This window comes from Oryctolagus cuniculus, chromosome 21 (genome assembly GCF_964237555.1).
Source record: "Oryctolagus cuniculus chromosome 21, mOryCun1.1, whole genome shotgun sequence".
NCBI classification, from domain to species: Eukaryota; Metazoa; Chordata; class Mammalia; order Lagomorpha; family Leporidae; genus Oryctolagus; species Oryctolagus cuniculus.
This window is the reverse complement of record NC_091452.1, coordinates 13,472,402-13,492,411: the sequence shown is the minus strand read 5'-3', so window position 1 is coordinate 13,492,411 and position 20,010 is coordinate 13,472,402. Positions and strand designations below refer to the sequence as shown.

Below are 20,010 nucleotides of genomic sequence, written 5' to 3'. Positions count from 1 at the left end.
TTGGCCATTTGGATTTCCTCTTTTGAAAAACGTCTATTGAAGTCCTTGGCCCATCTCTTAAGTGGGTTGTTGGTTTTGTTTTTGTGGAGTTTCTTGATCTCTTTGTAGATTCTGGTTATTAACCCTTTATCTGTTGCATAGTTTGCAAATATTTTTTCCCATTCTGTCGGTTGTCTCTTCACTCTCCTGTTTCTTTTGCAGTACAGAAACTTCTCAATTTGATGCAATCCCAATAGTTGATTTTGGCTTTGACTGTCTGTGCCTCCCGGGTCTTTTCCAGAAATTCTTTGCCTGTGCCAATATCTTGAAGGGTTTCTCCAATGTTCTCTAATAACTTAATGGTGTCAGGACGTAGATTTAGGTCTTTAATCCACGTTGAGTGGATTTTTGTGTAAGGTGTAAGGTAGGGGTCTTGCTTCATGCTTCTGCACGTGGAAATCCAGTTTTCCCAGCACCATTTATTGAATAGACTGTCCTTGCTCCAGGAATTAGTTTTAGATCCTTGATCAAATATAAGTTGGCTGTAGATGTTTGGATTGATTTCTGGTGTTTCAATTCTGTTCCATCTAATGAGTGGTTAAGAAGTGTTACACCTGATTAGATATGAATGAAGGAGCAAAGAGGACAAGCAGAGTTTACAGAAAGGGGACAACTCGTCCCCTCTAGAAGCTGGTATTTGGAGAACAGGCCCATGTGCTGGGTGTGTCCTGACCAGCACACTGAGTGCAGTTCTTTAGCCTGCGGCACGGCTGCCGGGTAGGGGCAGGCCCACAAGTAGACCTCACAGGCAGGTGAGCGTCAAAAAGTAGAGCCAGCGTCCAGAGAGCCTCCTCACGGAGGGGCAGAGCTGGGTTGGTCAGCTGCCCCATTTGTGGCTACGTTGCAGAGGGGGCAGCCAGGGCCGTGTGTTTGCTTCCTGCTGGGCTGCTTTGGAGCTCAGCAGCAGCCCTGAGTCGTTGAGTCAGAGACCGCGTGGCCCGCAAAGCCTCAGGTGTTGACCGCTGCCTCTGCAGATAGTGAGTCCCGGCTCCCAGAAGAGGCGCAGCGGAGGTGAGGGCTCCGACCCCCAAGGCTGTGGACACTTGGATTCCAGGCCGGAGCACTTGGTTGGGATAGCGCAGTGTCCAGCTGTCAGCCCTGACCTTGGCAAACGCCAGGCCCCGATCACAGTGTCTTCTGTTCCTGCCTCTTCCCTTTACCCTCCGCCACACGTCCTGGGAGGAGGGGTCAGTAACCCTGAACCTTATCTCCTTGGCCATAGTTCAGCTCAAGCCTTCCCTTGTGTTCTGCACATTGTGCGTTCTGCCGTGTTCCTTATCTGTGCGGAGGGGCTGCTGGGAGGGGGCTGCGTATGTGGAGTGTAGCAGAGCAGCCTGCTGGAGCTGAGTGGGGCAACAAGGACAGCCATTGCACAGGACAGCCAAGTACAGTCAGTAGAGGTGTATTGTTCAGATAGGGTGCTCTGAGCCACGCAGGAGAAGTGCTGTAGTGTCCCCGAGGGACACATGGTGGGGTTTGGCTCTCAGCTCAGCCAACTCTTGTTGAAGCTGGGCTTGGGATACTTGGGGCTATGCCCCTCTGTCCATTTTTGTGTTTCAAACTTGCTGTGTTTGATGCCCCTACTCTTGCCTGGGGTGGCGGTGGCTGAGATGCAGGCCACACCCTCTTTCCAGATCTCCATGACCTCCTGGCCTCAGACAAGTGACTTAATTTCGCTAGGCCTGGGTCCTCTTCTGGGCATCAGAAGGGACTGCACTGCCGACCGTCGAGAGGATTGAGGGGCGTCCAACGCGATGAGCTTGCTGCCAAGCCCAGAGGAGAGAAAGTGTTCAGGAAACGCCGCGCTCTCCTGGAAGACAAGACTGATTTTGCAGTAACAGTAGCTTCACGTCACACAAAACTCTAGTTTAACAATACTTGGGTAGGGTCACGTGTACCAGGAAATAGATAGGGAAGTGATCGGTCGTCATTTGATAAGCAAAGATGCTGGTTCAGAGGTAAAGGCAGCCTGTTTTCCAGATCTGCGGCTGGAATCCAGTTGTATGGCCACCAAGCAGCCTGTAATTTGGACTCAGTGAATTGGAAAGATAAGCTTGCCAGAGTCTGCTAAGTGCCGAGTAATTCCATGTGTTTCTGTGGCGGCGCCGTGTGCCGTGAAAGAATGGGACAGTGGAGCCGGGCAGCGCTGCAGGATGGAATCTCCCCCTGCCCCGAGTTCCAGGTCCACTGTCAGTTCAGATCCTGCGAGTGACCTCAGGCTCCTAGGGCCCCGGTGCGCAGGGCTTCCTTCCTGAAGATGCCAGTTCATCCATTTGGTGCCCTCTCCGTGCCCCTTCCCGTCTTACCCAGCATGGGGCAGTTGTGCCAAGGCTCCCTCTTGTTCTCCAGTTAGTGAGTGGCGGGTTACATTAGTGTCCTCACTACGTTTAAACAGTGGGCATTCCCACAATTCCCAGCTGACCAAGAGCATCCCACCCTTTAGGAGCCAGCCCTTCCCTGCAGGCTGTGCCTGCCCCACTGCGCTGCTCACTAATCCCTCGCTCACGGGTCCTGGGCCAGCCCCCAGCGCCACAGGTGAGCCCAGCTCCGGGTGCGCACAGCTCTGACTTGGGGAGAGCCCCTGGGAAATGGCACGGAGACCTGGGCCGGCAGGGCCTGGCCGCCCCTTGCCGTCCCTCGTGAGGTTATGTAGGTAGGCCTAGATCCCGTGCTGCGGCAGAGAAAAGGCCTAGCTGAAAATATTATCTCCTAGTCTTTCTGTCTTGTCTTGAAGGTGCTTGACATCCTCCAGCACATCCAGACCCTTGACCCTGGGCAGCACGGGGCAGTGGGCTATCTGGTGCAGCACACGCTGGAGCACATTGAGCGCAAGAAGGAGGAGGTAGGCGTGGAGGTTAAGCTGCGCTCCGATGAGAAGCACAGGGATGTCTGCTACTCCATCGGGCTCATTATGAAGCACAAGAGGTGAGTGCCAGCTTCTCCCAACCCGCGGCGTCTGCAGGGAGGCGCCAGCCACCCACCGGAGGAGGACCTGACTCCTGGAGCGGCAGCGGGGCCTCTGGCCGCTCGCTAGTGGTCACTCTGCGCGTGCGCCAGACCTTGTAGCCCAGCGGTCTTCCGGTGTGTTTGGGGGCGTTTGGCCCTTCCCTGTGTGGGAGGATGGAAGCAGCTCTGTAAGCAGAGAGCTTTTCTCCTGCTTCTCCTGGCTCTTTCTCCTCTTTCACTGCGCCCGAGTCACGGGTAGGGCTGTGGGGTCAGAGGGACGAGGGGGACCTGTAGCAGGCAGCACGCGGCTCTGTCCCTGGTGATTGGACTCCCACACACCGCACCAGCAGGCTGGGAGCCAAGTCCCCCTCGCCAGCCAGTGCTGGCGGCAGAGCTTCCGCAGGGACTCGGGCAGGGGTCCTTCAGCGCGGTCTCCGTTTCCGCGTCCCTCATCACTGAGCGGTCTGCAATGAGGTGTTGCTGTCAAGCGCACTCCCCGTCTGGGCCCCGGGCATTCTGTGTGCTTCCTGTTGACGGAGCAGCCTCCGTCTGTTGTAGTTGTCCTTCGTCCTGTGTGTGTCGCTGCCTGGTGCACAGCTCTCTTCCCAGTGTGGGGCTAGTGTTGTTCATTCTTTCATTGCATTTTAAAGTTTTTCTTATGGAATTTTCAAACACACAGGAGAGCCGAGGGAGCTGAGTGATGAGCCGGGCGATGTTCCTGCCAGTCGCTGCACCGGGCTCCCCGGTCGTTGTCAGTTCCGTCTTCACCCGCTCCTCCCCGTGTTAATCGGCCCAGGGACCAAATGCCCTTTCAGTGTAGCTACTCCCGCATTGCCTGAAAGCTGCCACTCTGTTTCCTTTTAAATAACATTGGTCAGCCGGCACCGCAGCTCACTAGGCTAATCCTCCGCCTTGTGGCACCAGCGCACCGGGTTCTAGTCCCGGTCGGGGCGCCTGATTCTGTCCCGGTTGCCCCTCTTCCAGGCCAGCCCTCTGCTGTGGCCAGGAAGGCAGTGGAGGATGGTCCAAGTACAACATTGATCATCCTGTTCTTCTCTAAAAAGAAATAAGCAGTTTCTCAACATCAAATATCTAGTCAGTTCATGTTCTCCCAGTTGTCCTTTTTTTTAATAGAACCAGGGTCCTTTGGTCTCTGAGTTTTAATGCCATCAGACAGGATAGTCTTGTCCTTTCTGAGCTGTTTGTTTAGTGCTTTGTTGAAGAAATCATTCCTTGCCTTCAGTCATGAAGATACTGCATAGTTTGCAAGTCCTGCATCTCACATCTGGGTCCCAGGTTTGCTGAAGTTGATTTTGATGTGTTGTAGTCAGGCCAGGTCCTGGCTCCCTGTCCGTTTGGACACCCACTTGTCGTCCCATTACTGTGTTGAGGAGTTCCTTCTTTGCCAAGTGAAGTGCAGTGGTGACAGTAACAGGGGTCTGCCCAGAGGCAGGGCTGTCCTGGAAGAGCAGGTGAGTCTGTAAGCAGTGAGCGCCGGAGGAGCCAGGCCGTCGTCTGTGCAGGTTCCCCGGGCACTAACCGGCTACCCGTCTGCTGCCTGTTAGGTACGGCTATAACTGCGTCATCTACGGCTGGGACCCCACCTGCATGATGGGACACGAGTGGATCCGAAACATGAACGTGCACAGCCTGCCTCACGGGCACCACCAGCCCTTCTATAACGTGCTGGTGGAGGATGGGTCCTGCCGATACGCAGCCCAAGGTAAGCGGCTGCTCTGCTGGGCGTTGGGTGGCCCTCGGGCACGTTTGAGCACCCTGCCCTGAGGGCGCGGGGCATCCGTGAGTCAGAGATGTGGCGTCCTGTGGTTAGGACTGATCCTCAGGACACGTGGGCAGGCACTGGTACAGCCCTGCCAAGGGTTACAGAGCTCACACACTCAGCCCCTCCCACGCCAGGGCTATTCCCACACTACTTCTGATCTCTGTTCCGATACGTCACTGTGCTAGTTAGTTCCCAAAAGTCCGCCCTTCCAGACCCTGCATGGGCTCCCCTCAGCCCAAGAGAGCCTGTGCCCTGCCCGCACTGCCTGCCTAGACCAGAGCGTGCCACTCGGACACCTGGGGAGCCCTCCATAGTCCTCTGGTCTTGGAGGCTGGCTGCCAGCGGTGCTGTCTCAGAGCCCCTGCCCCGCCGTGTGGCCACTTGTGGGAACTGCCGTCCACAGCACGGGCACTAAAGGCACCTGAGAGAGCTGCCGAGCCACCTTTGGTTAGTGTTTGGAGCCACTGTCAGCCCTGACAGGTGCTCTCCCGGGGCACAGCTGAGCTGGGGGCGGATGGAGCCCGTGGAGGCAGATTCCAGACTAAAAGGCTTCCCGTGGGGATCTCCTGCTCCTTTGTCGCTGTTGAATTTCTCCTCCCTTTAATAGGACGAGACTGTTTAATGCCTAACTGTGAAGGCATTCGCGTTAATTTATTAGTGGGAGCAAGCACAAATGCCAGAGGGTGCCGCTGTGCAATGGGCGGCGTTGGAGAGCGGATGAGTTCCACTTGAGAACCTCCATCATCGTCGTCATCTCATGGGCGCGCAGACGGTGCACGGGTATGACAGCAGAGGCACGCGGCCGGGCAGATCCTTGTCCTGGACTGCTGTGTCCGCAAATCCAGCCCTGGAGATCCTGACATCTGAGAGCCTCCGAGGCTTCAGAGCTTTCGCGTTAGTGACTGTGACTTCGTCGGAAGTTGGGAGAGGCCGACCTCTGTCCGTGTCCTGGGGAAGCTGTGGGGTTGACCTGCCCCCTGGGCACCTGCAGACTTCAGGGCGGTGTTGACCTTCTCAGCCCGTGTCAGCTAAATCCCCTGGCAGTTTCGGAAGCTGGACGTGTGATTTGGAAGTCGGTCCCTGCTTTGCCAGGGCATTTGCACCGCCACAAAGCACCGGGGGCACTTTATAGTGCAGTGCAGGGTATACCCAGGAGCCGAGGAGGGTGATTTCATACAGTTGAAGCCAGCACCCACGGCTTCGCCACAGTCAGTGTCAGCGTTAAGACTCTCAGTGTTCAGTTTCCTGGTTTCTGGGAACATTTATGTTGACTTTAAATTGGGCTTTTAAAAAGTAGGTGGAAGTGAGTATTTGGTTGTAGGTGTTCTGAACGGGTCCCGATCCAGGCATGCGTGTGTAGTCCCGCCAGGCAGCCTGCAGCGGGCGGTGTACAGTTGATGCTTTGTGCCTCTGGGAGAAGGCAGGCTCTTGCCATGTTCACCATCTCTGAGATGGAGACAAACTCGATGGCTGCGGGACCCTTAGCAGGTCGTAGCCCTGAAAGCTCTTCCCTGGGCCCTAGTCAGTGTTTCCAGAGGGCTCCGGTGCTGGGCCGTGGACTACCAAGATGGAGCGGAGCCCTGTGGCAGGCTCCCCCAGACAGGGAGTTGGGGTGGGGGTGCCCCTCCGCAGAGCTCTGTGGGCCTCTCCTGGTCCATCTCCTTTGCTCTCGTGTCGTCTTCAAGTGTCAGTGTGTTGGTGACTCTCCAGACCCTGTTTGTGGTTGTTCAGGAGTCTCTCCAATTCCTCCCCTGACCTCACGCTGCTGCCACACCCAGCCGCCCCTGCCCGTCCCTTCTCTCTGGAAGGCACCGTTGGGGCCATCTGTGCCCTCCTCTGTCTCCTTACCCTCCCTGTGCATCCCACTGCTGCCCCCTGCCCCCTGCCGCCTCTCCTGTTTCCCATCGTGTGGCGCCCGCTCCCAGGCCTGCCCCCTGCAGGGCATCTTGCTCAGCTGCCTCACGGCTTCAGTTTCCTGCAGGGCTTCCCACTGCCAGTCCAGGCCTCCTCGCATCTCCTCCGTCCCTACCCACAGCTCACATTCGCCTGGGGCGGGAGTGAGCGCAAGTGCAGAGCAGGGAGGTGGATGGGGAGCGTCTAAGGAGTGAGAAGCCAGTTGTTTCCGAGGTGACTTGGAGTAGGAGCGTTTTCAAATATGCCGCACAGTTAGAAGACACACTGGACACCCTCTTCATCCTCCAGGCGGTCCAACACTGAACGCCTACTGTGTGTGTCTTAGCCTTTCACTGCTCTGTTCTGGAAGAATGTCCCAGGCGTTGTGACCTAAACTCAGTCCCACATTGTCTGAGGTGCGGGCGTTTCTCTGCCTCGCCTTGCCCCAGCCACATGAACACATGAAGCCGGTTGCTTGCGTCTGCTCTTGGATCCACGTTCATGGTGCCCCATGGTTACCACATGCACCAGATAGCCAGGACTCGGGGACCACGCTTGGCGGTTCCTTCTCTGGTCTCTTACACAGTTCCCATTCTGTGCGACCGGCTTTTGTCTTGGAAATCATCTGCCTTCCTGGAAGTTAAGTCTGACTGATGGATAGATGGATGGATTGACTGGAGTCTGCCAGCTCTGAGAATTCTGCCAGCGTTGCTTAGTGCCAGGTGCAGGGCCGTGGTGCTTGGCGTCCTGCTGTCCGGGCTGAGCGGGTGATTCACTGGGAGACTCGGTGTTCCCTTTGCAATTCGCAACCCCTGGAGTCACCTGTGAGATCCTGTGGCTGTCCTGATCTCCGAGCCGGTGACGCTGTGGTCAGTTCTAGTGCCTGTGCATACTGTTACCCAAGTCTTTCTGTGAGACTGCAAAGTGCGGACTTTCTGCCGCTCTTGCTCCATTTCTGTCAACAAGAGCTTTCTTGTCCCTCCCCCTTCTCCCCCCACCTTGTCTGCTGGCCACCTCCCTGCCAGATTCCTGGATTTTCATTTAGTCAATGGGTAATCATTTGGGACAATTTTATTCTCAAATTGGCTCATATTTAGCCAGTGGGAGACCTTGACAGTAAATTGTTAAAATGGAAATGATTTGCATTAAATTTATTTTGTTTTTAAACTTTTTTCTCTAAGTAAATTTGCAACCTTTATTTTCAGTGGTCCTGTTAACCTGAGTCGAACCTGTAAATAATGCCTTTCCAGTCATTAGCTGTCCCTGGAGTTGAAGAGTGAATTACAAACCACATACTGTACGCCATCTGTGAGCAGTTTTGTCTGCATAAGTAAAAGAATTCTTCCCTGGGTGTGTTAGCTTTCACGTATACAGCATCTTGCATATGTATAATTGTGTGGTTGTTTTGGTTTTGTGAGAGGCAGAAAGACAGACAGAGCTGCCATCTGCTGGTTCACTCCCCAGATGCCCATGAGAACTGGGGCTGGGCCGGACTAAAGCCAGGAGCCAGGTCTCCCACATGGGTGGTAGGAAGCCAAGTACTTGACCATCGCCTGCTGCCTCCCAGGGTCTGCATTAGCAGGAAGCTGGAGTCGGGAGCCCAGTAATAACCCAGGCACTTCCATATGGGATGCGGTGTGTTCAGCTCTCGGCTCGAGGTGCAGCCCTGGTGAGTAATGTTCCCATTGGCGCCTGATACTCTGTTGGCTCTGACAGGAGAGCAGTCCCTTTTCTCGCAATTGCTTCCTGGACCCCGTGGAAAATGAGTGTCATAGCTAGTCTGGATTTTAGTCAGCCACACGTTTGGGAAGACCAGGAATTCAGCCGATAAGCGAGAATCTTGTTCTTAAATGTGATGTCTTTTTATTTATTTATTTATTTATTTATGGCAGGCAGAAAGAGAGGTCTTCCATCGCTGGTTTACTCCCAGTTGACCGCGATGGCTGGAGCTGAGCTAATTCGAAGCCAGGAGCCAGCTTCTTCTGGGTCTCCCATGCTGGTGCAGGGGCCCAAGGACTTGGGCCATCTTCTACTGCTTTCCCAGGCCATAGCAGAGAGCTGGATAATCAGAAGTGGAGCAGCTGGGACACAAACTGGCGCCCACATGGGATTTTGGCACTGCAGGTGGCAGCTTTAACCACTATGCCACAGCGCCGGCCCCATGGTGTGTCTGTAGTGGTAGTGCACCTCGTAGGATGCTTGGTCCATGCTATGCACTGCCCACATGTTAGCACCCTTTTCCAGAGTTTAGTCTTACACTGCCCAAGTGAACTCTGCCCTGAGGCCGTGCACATGTGCCGGCCAGTGTAGGGCATGAGTGAGAGGCTCCTTCCTGCGCCAGGCGGAATGTAAGGGGACAGTCACTGCGGAGGGCAGCCTGGACGCTCTTAGCTCCCGAGATCAGATGAGATGGGGCGCATTCAGGGAGGAAGAGCTGAAGACGGACGCTCTCTTGAGTGGCACAAACCCCAAGTGCTACTCCTCCCACCCTGCAGTGCCACCCGAGTCCTCACCTAGAAGCACATTGAGAACTAAGTGCTGGGAGCCTGTGGCCCTCAGAGCGGCAGGGCCGTTGTCACTTAAGCACTGGCAGACTGGGGTCTGTGCGGACTGGAAGCCGGGACTGCCGTCTGGGGAGCCGCTTGCACATGTTGCGTGTTTTATGTGAGGACACCCAGTATTCTGCAGATCTGTGGGGGTTGTTTGCACACACATTCGTGTTCACAGCACGGATAGGAAGACAGAGGAGGGACTGGCACAGGGGAGGGGTCCGGGGCGGATTCATGGTTAGCATTTCCCTAGGTTTACAAGCTTTGTATTCACATATCTGGGGTCACTGGAAATTTAAAATAAAACAAGCAGATGCATTTCTCTGAAAACTTGAAGGGAATCTGGAGCAACGTCTCCAGATTTTGCAAAACTTTTAAGTCTACGATTCTTATTTTGTTTTAGATCTGACTTTCTCTTCAATTTCCTGAGAACCTTCTGTAGGAGACAGGTGTTTATTTCCTTTCATTATACACGCGTGCTCAACTTCATTATCTTGTCTTCTCCTTGGAAATTTTCTGTCACTACTTCCTGTTTAGCTCCTTTTTTTATTTTTTAAGATTTATCTATTTATTTGAAAGAGTTACAGGGAAAGGAGAGACAGAGAGATTTTCCTTCTGCTGGTTCACTTCCCAAATAGCTGCAGGAGCCAGGGGTGGGTCAGGCCACGGCTGGGAACCAGGAGCTTCCTGCAGGCCCGCAGGTGCAGAGGTCCAAACACTTAGGCACCTTCACTGCTTTCCCCAGGTCCTTCATTAGCAGGGCACGAACCAATACCCAGATGGGATGTTGGCATTGCAGGCAGCGGCTTTTTTTTTTGGACAGGTAGAGTGGACAGTGAGAGAGAGAGAGAGAGAAAGGTCTTCCTTTTGCTGTTGGGTCACCCTCCAATGGCCGTTGCGGCCGGCGCACTGCGCTGATCCGATGGCAGGAGCCAGGTGCTTCTCCTGGTCTCCCATGGGGTGCAGGGCCCAAGCACTTGGGCCATCCTCCACTGCACTCCCAGGCCACAGCAGAGAGCTGGCCTGGAAGAGGGGCAACCGGGAGAGAATCCGGTGCCCCGACTGGGACTAGAACCCGGTGTGCTGGCGCCGCAAGGCGAAGGATTAGCCTAGTGAGCCGTGGCGCCAGCCTACAGGCAGCGGCTTTATCTGCTGCACCAACACCTGCCCCTGTCTAGCTCCTTGGCAGGTTGAGAGGCCAGGTGCTGAGTCCAGGCCTGGTCTCTCCCTGCCAGCCAGTGGTGGGCCCAGCGGCACCCTACTGGACTCCTTCCCCTGCTCAGTCGTTTCCAGTGTTCCTGCCTGAACTTCTTGTGCTCTTGTCTGGGCCCGCGTTCACAGTCCTGTGGCAGCTGCCTAGTCGTGTTGCCGTGACAGACCTAGCGTGATAACCTGGGCTCACCCTTCCCTGTCCCTCACGCAGAAGCTAGATGTTACCTTGGAAGAGAAGGAAGGGGGTGGGAGGAGGGGGACAGTGAAGCAAGTCGGAACATGGAACTCACTTCTTCCGAGCAGGGTTCTCAGCCTGGGCACTGTCCGTGTTGGTTCTGGGTGATTCATGGGGCCGGGCGTGGGGTGCTTGTATGTCTTAGGGTGTTCAGCATCCTGACCTCTCCCCCCACCCCCCGCATGCGAATAGCAGCTCCCAGTTAGGACAACCAAAAATGTCCTCAGATGTTGCCAGATGTCCCTTTCAAGGCATAATAGCCCAGGGTGAGACCACAGCTCTCGACAGACTGGCTGCAAAGCAGTGCTGTAAGTCGCCCACGTAGGTTCCTTTTATACTGAGCGTCTCTGCCTGCCCGCAGTGACAGGCACCAGCAGTCCTTTAGAGCACAGGGGGTTTTGTTTGTGATGTTCCCGGATCCGTCCGTCCTTCCTTCCTTCTCTAGAACAGCAGAGAGCGATCTTCCATCTGCTGTTTCACTGCCCAAATGGCCGCATAGCTGGGTCCAGGCCAGGCTGAGGCCCGGGGCCAGGAACACTATCCTGGTCTCCCACACAGGTGGCAGGGGCACAAGCAATTGGACCATCTCCTGCTGCCTCCCCAGGTACGTTAGCAGGAAGTTGAATCGGAAGTGGAGCAGCCAAGACATGAACTGGCACTCTGATACGGGATGCTGGCGGCACAGATAGCTGAATAATGCAGTGCATCCCAGCGCCAGCCCCTCATTTTACAATCATTTCAAGTTTGTTTTCCATTGTATTTGAGAAACTGGGACATCCTCCATCTGCTGACTCACTCCCTAAATGCCTACAACAGCCAGGGCTGACCCACACCAAAGCCAGGAGCCAGGAACTCAATCTGGGTCTCATGTAGGTGCCAGGGACCCAAGTACTTGAGCCGTCACCTGCCACCTGCCTCCTAGGGTCTGCATCAACAGGGGTCAGGAGTCAGAGCTGAGAGTCAACCCCTGGCATTCCGACATGGGGTGTGGTGTCTGAACTGCCAGGCTGAACACACACTCTTTGTTATCGAGTGTGATTTTTATTACTTTCTTTTTACTTGAGAGAAGAGAGCTGTACATGGTTTTACCTCCACACCCCGAGCAGAACCTTGAAGGTAGGTTGCTGATTTTCTTCGTAGCCTAGTGTTTTGCCGAAGTCGTGTGCCAGCGTTGAGCCAGTGGCCTGTGGTTAGATGTTGATGGGTCCTGCAGTTCCTGCTGTAGGGTGCACTTAGATACACCCCATCCCTTCATCTTGCACAGGATTTGGCATTTCCTCAGCAGTGTGGATTCTTCAGCTGACACACCCTGAACACCATCTGAAGAAGCAGTTGAAACAGCCTATTAGATGAAATTTCGTTAGCTCCGCGCACGTTGTGGTGTAAGGAAAAGGCGGTCGCAGATTGGGTTCCCTCTTCCCTCCCGCCCCCAGAGGCAGACACAGGAAAGGCTGTGCATCCGAGACGCCTGCCGACCCTGTTCTTGCGGGCGTTGAGCCACACGCCTCAGGAGTAGTGTGCTGCCCTGTCATGTCGCCCACATGGCCTTCCTGCTGCCCTGTGCATGTCGGCCAGTCCCAGGGCCGGGTGTGCACAGTCTGACTTCCTGTTAGTTCCACGGGGACATCTGCTCAGCTCCTTCCTGGTGCCTGGGCATGAAGGGCGGGGCTTCTCTCTGCCCTGGACACAGAGCCTCAGCCATCTTGGCCAGAAGAGGTGCCCGAGACACCGTCCTTTGTGCCCATGGAGGAGCCGTGTCTCGGGTGTTTGGGGGGAGGTGAGCCGTGTGAGAGGATTTCAGCCTGTGTACCCCTTGCCTCGGCGTTTCCTTCTTAACCTTGTTGGCAAAGCAGACAGTGGGGAGAGGAGGTGGCACGGCCTTCCCAGGGGGTGGTACGCAGTAAGAGCCAGTGACACAGGGTGTGGAGGGGCAGACCGCCTCCCGCGCGTCTCCCTGGAAAGGGGCCGCCTGCCTTGCCTTTGCAAGCGCATGGCAGCGTCGAGAGGAGCTGGGCAGGAAGGTGTGCGTGCATGGGGCAGGCTCTCCTCAGTGGACCAGCCGAATGGCAGGTCCCACGGAGACCTGTACCAAAGCGACACAATGGCGTCCACATCTTCCCCGTGGTCTTGGTGTCTCAGAGCTCGGCGAGTCTCTAGTCCTCCAGCCCCTGAGAGCCAGAGTTGTGTTTGGGCCAAACGTCCTGCCTGGAGAGTGCTTCTGTTCCTCGCGGGGCCGTCCCGGGGCCTGTGTGCCGCCTGGTGCCCTGATGCCACAGACGGCTGTGGTCTTTCCGTCTGTCTCTCCCGCCTGGAAGGGGTGCTGGGAGGTGCTGTGGACCCCGGCCACTGCTGATATCTAAGTGTTAATGCGAATGTCCGTGTGCCTCTTTACCAACAGAAAACTTGGAATATAATGTGGAGCCTCAGGAAATCTCGCACCCTGATGTGGGACGCTATTTCTCCGAGTTTACCGGCACCCACTACATCCCCAACGCAGAGCTAGAAATCCGGTACCCGGAGGACCTGGAGTTTGTCTATGAAACTGTGCAGAACATTTACAGTGCGAAGAAGGAGAACATAGACGAGTAACGTCTAGTAGAGGACACTGCACCTTTGCTGCTGCTGCTCTCTCCCCAGAGACCGGGGCTCTGGCGTCTCCAGGGCCCCTCTGGATTCACACCACCAGGAAAGCCACTTCAGCCAGTAGTGCTGGTTGCCTCCTCCTAAGTTTAGATAGCGTGTGCTCTCCTCCAGCTGCAAAGACAATGTTGCTCTCCGCCTACACTAGTGAATTGATTTGAAAGGCACTGTGTTCAGTGGCATGGCTTGTACGCTTGTCCTGTGGTGACAGTTTGTGACACTCTGTCTTCATGCGATCTCACAGTTGGCACCCTCATAACCATTCTCTGTTCACTTTGCATCCTTACGTCCGTCTACACTTGTCTCAGAGCATTTCATTTTGCTGGACAGATGGGGTCGCCCGTTGGCAATAACTGCTTTCTGACCTCTGGAACACACGCAGTCCCACGCAGGATTGTCCGTCTCTGCGCTGACGTCAGTCGCGTATTCGGAGGTACAGTTGAGTGCTTTCTTGGCAGCATCTTGGAGATGGAGACATTAACACACTAATGGTAATTAGAGTCATTTGAATTAATTTTTTTAATATGTGAAACACAGATTTCAAGTGTTTATCTTTTTTTATTGTTACTTAGACTGGGAGAATAATAGTTTTCCCTTCCGTATTCCTCTGTTGGGCTTATGCACATGTCTACAAATCGTTAGTTTTCTGTTACCCAGAATTCTTTGAGAAAATGCATAATAATGGCCTTTGTGAGTGGACTTTTCCACGTTCATCTACGCTTCCTCCCTTTAAAATGACTACTTTTTTTCTTAATCTGCTCCAGTGTTGCGAGTAGGTGTTACACCAGCGATGGGTTCTTTTTGTGGTGAAACGTGCAGATCTGACATGAAATCGTTTCCTGTGCGAAGTCGTCCCCTGGTCTGCAGGGACCAGCGCGTGGGGGGTTCACTTCTGTCATCAAAAAAGAAGAAGAATGAGCCTTGAAAACTTTCTCGCCCTTGGTTCATTCCATGGTCACTTCAAGACTTCTCCGGAAGTGGCTGGGTAGACACGGAGAGTCGGGCCCCCATGGGATGGAGGCGGCATGCCCTCTGCCTTCCCCAGCCGCCAGTGCCCACGGGCCCCCGGGGCAGTGTGTGACTTGGTGTCCCCGTGCCGTGGGCTCCTTCCGATGCCATTAGCAAGAGCGTGGAGTGTGCCACTCGACCTGCCGGTTTGGAACAAGCTAATCTTGTCAGTAACCGGCAGAGCTACCTTCTGGAGTCAGGGCCTAGTTATTTTGCTCTCTACTTTGAAAATACGTAATAGGCTCGCTCTAGCGAACGAGGCACTGGGGGCCGTGCTGCCGCCAGCCTTGGCCCGTCTGCCCGTCAGCATGCGGCCTCCTCACACCGTGTCGAAGGACTGCCTCCCGGTTACCGTTTGGTTAACAAAGGGTAACCCAGGGATGACCGAGGTTTGGAAACTTCGTAGCCAGTGAAGGCTGTTAGGCGGCTGTGGGAGAGGTGAGGCTTTGGCGGCCGGCCCCTCCAGCCTGAGGTAGCTGTTGCCAGGGTCCACGTCCCTCGCCGCTCCTTGCCTGCCGAGGAGGGGCACTTTACACTACTCTGCTTGTCAGGCGATGGCGGCCGGCGAGGCCATCTCCAGGAGACGCAGTCCTCAGAAACACAGAGCGTGCCCGCGGCAGCAGCGTGGCTTCTCTGGTTTGATTGCTGTTTCTCTTAGAGTCCTGTCCAAGCCAAGAAAGGTGGCTTTACCTTTGCTGACCCGATTGTAAATACGGACCGAGACTGTTTTTAAATGTGTTTCTCCATGAATGCTTCCCCCGGCTCCGGGAAACCTGTATCACCTGTGTACGTTGGTATTTGGGCACTTTATATTTTTCTAAAAACGTGTTTTGGATCCTGTACTCTAATAAATCATAAGTTTCTTTTTAAAAACTTTCCAAGAGTTTTCTCCAGTCTAAAAAAGCCCTGTTATAAAAGTAGGTCTGCCGCAGTGTTGAAGCGCTCAGTGTTTGAGATAGTAGCGCTTTTCTCTTCAAATGAATGCCAAGGTCCTTTTATGCGATGATCAATGAATGGGACTTAGCCAGAGCAACGCCCCCCGGCCTGCCCAGTCCGTTTCAGAACAGAAGCCCAACGTCTGCCTAAGTCGATGCCCTGCTGGCTGTCCCTTCACCCCGGCGAGCGCACGGGGTACCTCGATGCTCTCGTGTCCCTGCACGAGTGGGCCCGGGATCCTCCGAGCGTTTCTGGTCACCACCCAAAGATGGCAGCTCTTTAATTTTGGGAAGATTCCATGCCATAGAATGAGAACTTCAGGTGCGTGGGGGAAGGCGAGGTTCTTGGTGTGTTTTGTTCCATGACTCACATGGCTGTCCACAGCGACCTGGGGATGGTGGTAACCTGTGCCGGGTGACAGCGGCCGTGGGCAGAAGCTGCGCGTGCCAGCATGGTGTTGTCTCCAGGCCTGTGCCGCGGTGCTCTGCCCTGGGACTCTGTAAGAGACGGCAGCGCGCCATGCCTTCCTGACTCGGCAGGGCCTGGGTATTTCTTCCCTGACCACGTGCCCCACTCCCGGGGTCCAGCGTCTGCAGAGCCGCTCTGGGGCACTGTGCGTGAGACACATCCGGTAGGGCCAGTGTCCGAGCGTGGTGTCCACAGATGTCCACGTGATCAGAGTCTGGAAGTCCGGCCCTGTCATCTCTGCCCCAGCAGAATTGCCCCCTTGAGAAAGCTGGCGCAGTTTTACACCTGCGCTTCCTGCTGCTTCCAGTCTTGTTCTCGCCGTGAAATGTCACAGCGTCTGAGCATGCCTCGCCTGGCCGTGCGGCCACGTTGCAGGCCTTTGGCTTGGGCAGAGGAGGAGACTCTCCCTCGGGCCTCGCTCTGAGTGAGGGATGGTGGGCTGCCGACACCTTTCTGTGGCCGTGATGACCAAGGTGCGTTGCTTCCCGTTTCCTGTTCACTGTCTTGGTCACTCTGGATGCCGCAGAGTTGGGCCCCGGGACTGTCTCCTGGGAAGACATCAGGCACTGACAGCATCGTGTGTGTGACTCAGTGTCCACCTGCCCACTCTGCAGGACAGGCCTGGAGCCTGAACATCGTCTTTTGTTTTGAAAATGTAGAAATATTCCTAGGTCAAAGGCCGGCTGTGCACAAAGGCAGGCTGCCGGCCTGGGGCCGCGGGCCGCTCTTCCAGACCTCTGAAGGGTAGGAACACAGGTCGCCTCCCACTGTGCAGGAGCCCTGGGCCCGCTCTTCACAGCCCCACAGCCGACACCTTGTGCAGTCACCTTGCACAGTGCCCTTGTCGCTGGCTTCGCAGTAACTTCAGCCTTCACTGTTCCAGGTCTGAACGTTCGAATCTTTTAGGTCAGAGACGTTACTTGAACAAATAAACTTATGTGTGATTGTAGAGCGACTGTGTTCCGGCCATTAGCGATGTATGTACCAGGGTGATGCTGGCTCTGTAGTAAACAGACCCGAGAAATGCAGTGTGGCTCGACCATAACAGAACTTTCTCGCTCCCATAATGCTGGGCAGGGGAACGCAGGCTTACGAAGCTCCACCATGGGCATGTGGCTTCCAGGAGCGACCCGGGGGCAGCCGGTTCTGTCCAGCTGGAAGGGGAGCGAGTATTTGGGAGGTTCCATAGGCTAGTCTGGAGCGACGCTTAGATCCACGCACTGAGCCCTCAGGCTGGGAGATACGGGCATGTTCCGCTGAGGAGGACGGAACCACGTGTGGTTAGCGGCCACGGTGAAGGCCACAGCCTGCTCCACCCTTCCCGCGGCTCAGCCACCCCCGCCCCGGGGGTGGGGTCCCACTCCCCCTGAGCTCCCTCTGCCCGCCTGTCTGCTTGCAGCATCCTCTCTGCTGGGTCTAAGCCCCCCTGTTCCTGTTCATGGCCAAAGGGTGCTCCACGTGCTGACACCCCGTTCGGTGCACAGTTGGGTGGTTTTCACCTTTTAGCTGTGGTGAGCAGGGCCGACCTGCACCACCCGTGACATACCCAAGATGAGCTACATCTGTTGGGTGTTTCATATATATCCGTGCTTTAATAGTCTCTTGCTTCCCCCCATAAAAAGCAAGCTTTTGCCCCTGGGGGGCGCTATTGTCCTGTAGAGGGCGCAGGCTCCCCTGGGCTGTGGTTTTGCAGCAGCTGCTGTCCCTTTGTCTCGCTGGTTGGCGCTGGTGGCTTTTCTTGGCGTCATCTTTTAACGTGCCCACCTCTCTCAGTGCCAGGAGCTGCGGTGAACACGGGAGAAGTATGAGGGTACGGCAGGAAGTTTGTGGCAAGATGGAATTAAGAGCTGAGTTTTGGGGGTGGCCATTTGGCATAGCAGTGAAAGTGCTGCTTGCGACACCTGCATCCCGTGTCGCAGTAGCTGCTTCTCCCCTGAGCCCAGCTCCCTGCTCAGGCACAGGCCGGGAGGCAGACGTGGTGCCTCCTGCCACCCACGTGGGAGAGCCACTTTCGGTCCCTGGCTCCTGGCTTGGACCCGGCCCAGCCCCAGCTGTTTCAGGCATTTGGAAAGTGAACCGACGGGTGGGAGTTCGATTATCTGGTTCTCAAATAAATACATTTATTTTTTAGTTTTTTTTTAATTTTAAAGACAAGTTTATTTTGGCACAAAAAATTAAAATCCATGCATAGTTTTTTCATATGCATTTTCCATGAACTTTTTGAAGACTCCACAGTTGCATGGATTTTAAAATTTTTTGCATGGAGCTCAACTTAACCTTTTAATTCCACTTTGCACCAAGTATTTGAAGCACCTTGTATATTTCGTCGCCTTTCTCATCTCTGTGGCCTAATCCTGTTTGACTTGACCCACCCCCAGATTTCCTTAAATTTATTCCTTGAAAAAAAAAAAGCCCTGGTTAATTTCAGAGGTATCTGCCTCTCATAAGAGCAGGGGAGGAAAGACGCATAATGGTGGGAGTTTCTAGCAAGCAGTGCTTCTGTAGGGGACGCTTTCCTGAGTGGTTCTGAAACAGTGAGGCCAGGCGGCCTTGGCATGGCCAGGTCTCTGAGCAGGGACCCGAGCCTGGGCTGTGGACCCAGGTAGAGTTTCCTCTGCCCCCCGTTGCCTCCTCCTGGGCTTCCTTGCCCCGCAGAAACTGCTGGCTGATGATGTCAGCCCTTCCCTTTCAGACCCCAAACCTTCGTGTTTCTTCATCCCTGGCTGCACTGCGGCTGCCCCTGGCGGCCTCAGCCATTCTCCTTCCACCCGCAGGCACTCCGCTGAGGGAAGACGAGGCAGTCTTGTCCCTGACAGTCTCTGCTCTTGAAGTCTGGGGGAACCCAAACTGCTTAAAGGCGTTCGCTTCTGCAAACGTGATCCCTCCGAAGCCAGGGCTGGCACGCCTGCTCTGTAAAGGGCCAGGTGGTGCGTGCCTTTGGCTGTGCAGGTCATGTGGTTTCTGTGGCAGTCACTCAGCTCGGCCATCGGCCCAGGGAAGCAGCTGTGGACAGCACATGAATGCATGGGCACAGCTGTGTGCCAATAAAGCTTTATTTACTGGGCCGCCCTTGTGGTGCAGCAGATAAAACTGCCACCTGTGATGCTGGCATCCCTAAAGGGCACCAGTTCGAGTCCCCGCTACTCCACTTCCAATCCAGCTCCCTGCCAGTGGCCTGGGAAAGCAGCAGCAGATGACCCAAGTGTTTGGGCCTCTGCATCCTTGTGGGAGACCCAGAAGAAGCTTCTGGCTCCTGCTTGCAGATTGGCGCAGCTCTGGTCATTGTGGCCATTTGGGGAGTGACCCAGCAGATGAAAACCCTCTCTCTCTCTCTCTCCCTCTCTGTAATCCGCCTTTCAAATAAATAAATTTCTTTAAAAAACTATTTATTTTATTTGGAAGGTGGACAGCAAAAGGTTTTCCATCTATTGTTTCACTCCCCAAATGCTTAGAGCACCCAGAGCTGAACCAGGCCAGGGCCAGGAGCCTGAACCACAGGGGGGTCCAGTGGATGGCACGGACCCAACTGAAGCCGTCAGCTGCTGCCCCCCTCCACCCCCCGGGGTGCACATTCGCAGGAAGCTGGAACCGGGAGTGGACCCGGGACTCGAATCCAGGCGCTCTGATGTGGGACGCAGACGCTGCAAGCAGCAACTTAACCGCTGTGCCGACTGCCTGCGCCCGTCTCCCTCTTCACGTACGAGAGCGCTTTAAAATGTTCTTGGAAAAAATGGAATTAAAAGATCAGTTTATTTCGGCACAGAACACCAGCGGAAATCCATGTACGGTGTCTACGTAGCGTGCGTTTGCTCTGAGCTTTCTGAAGACCCTTCTGATGTGTGCGCTTTTCTCCCTGAGCCCTGTGCAAGGCTCCCCGACAAGCTGTCTCCAGACAACTGTGCCTGCATGCCCTGTGGGGAAGGACGTGCTCCCGGTGAGCATGGTACCAGTCGTACCTGAGACCGACAGTGAAGGAGAGGTGCCTTCTAGACATGATAAAATGATGGTGAGGCTACACCCAGCCATCATAGAATCTCAGACTACCCCAGTATGCCACTACTGCCTGGTGCACAGCTGGTGCCAGTAGAGTGGAAGATGGCAAAGAGATGAGCTGTTAAAAAGCACTCAACACCACGGGGCAGGCACTGCACAGCAGGTGAGCCCGTGCTGGGGACGCCCACAGCCCGTATCAGAGTGCCACATTCCAGTCCTGGCTCCTCCACTTCTGGTCCGGCTTCCTGCCAGTGCACATCCTGGGAGGCCGTGGGTCCCTGTGACCCAAGTGGGAGACCTGGGTAGAG

General features: G+C 55.1%; 1 protein-coding gene across 2 annotated transcripts in view; it reads left to right on the top strand.

The window, feature by feature from the left end:
- FBXO21 (F-box protein 21) overlaps nt 1-15,178 on the top strand; it is a 44,877-nt gene extending 29,699 nt beyond the window's left edge. The window contains exons 10-12 of one of the 2 annotated variants that reach the window (XM_002719805.5): nt 2,774-2,964; nt 4,551-4,708; nt 13,056-15,178. In XM_002719805.5, the coding sequence (XP_002719851.1) occupies nt 2,774-2,964; nt 4,551-4,708; nt 13,056-13,246 (540 nt within the window). In that variant the 3' untranslated portion in view covers nt 13,247-15,178. Of the gene's footprint in view, nt 1-2,752; nt 2,965-4,550; nt 4,709-13,055 lie in introns of both variants that reach the window. The other variant, XM_002719806.5, reaches the window with a different exon arrangement.
- The last annotated feature ends 4,832 nt before the right edge of the window (nt 15,179-20,010 follow it).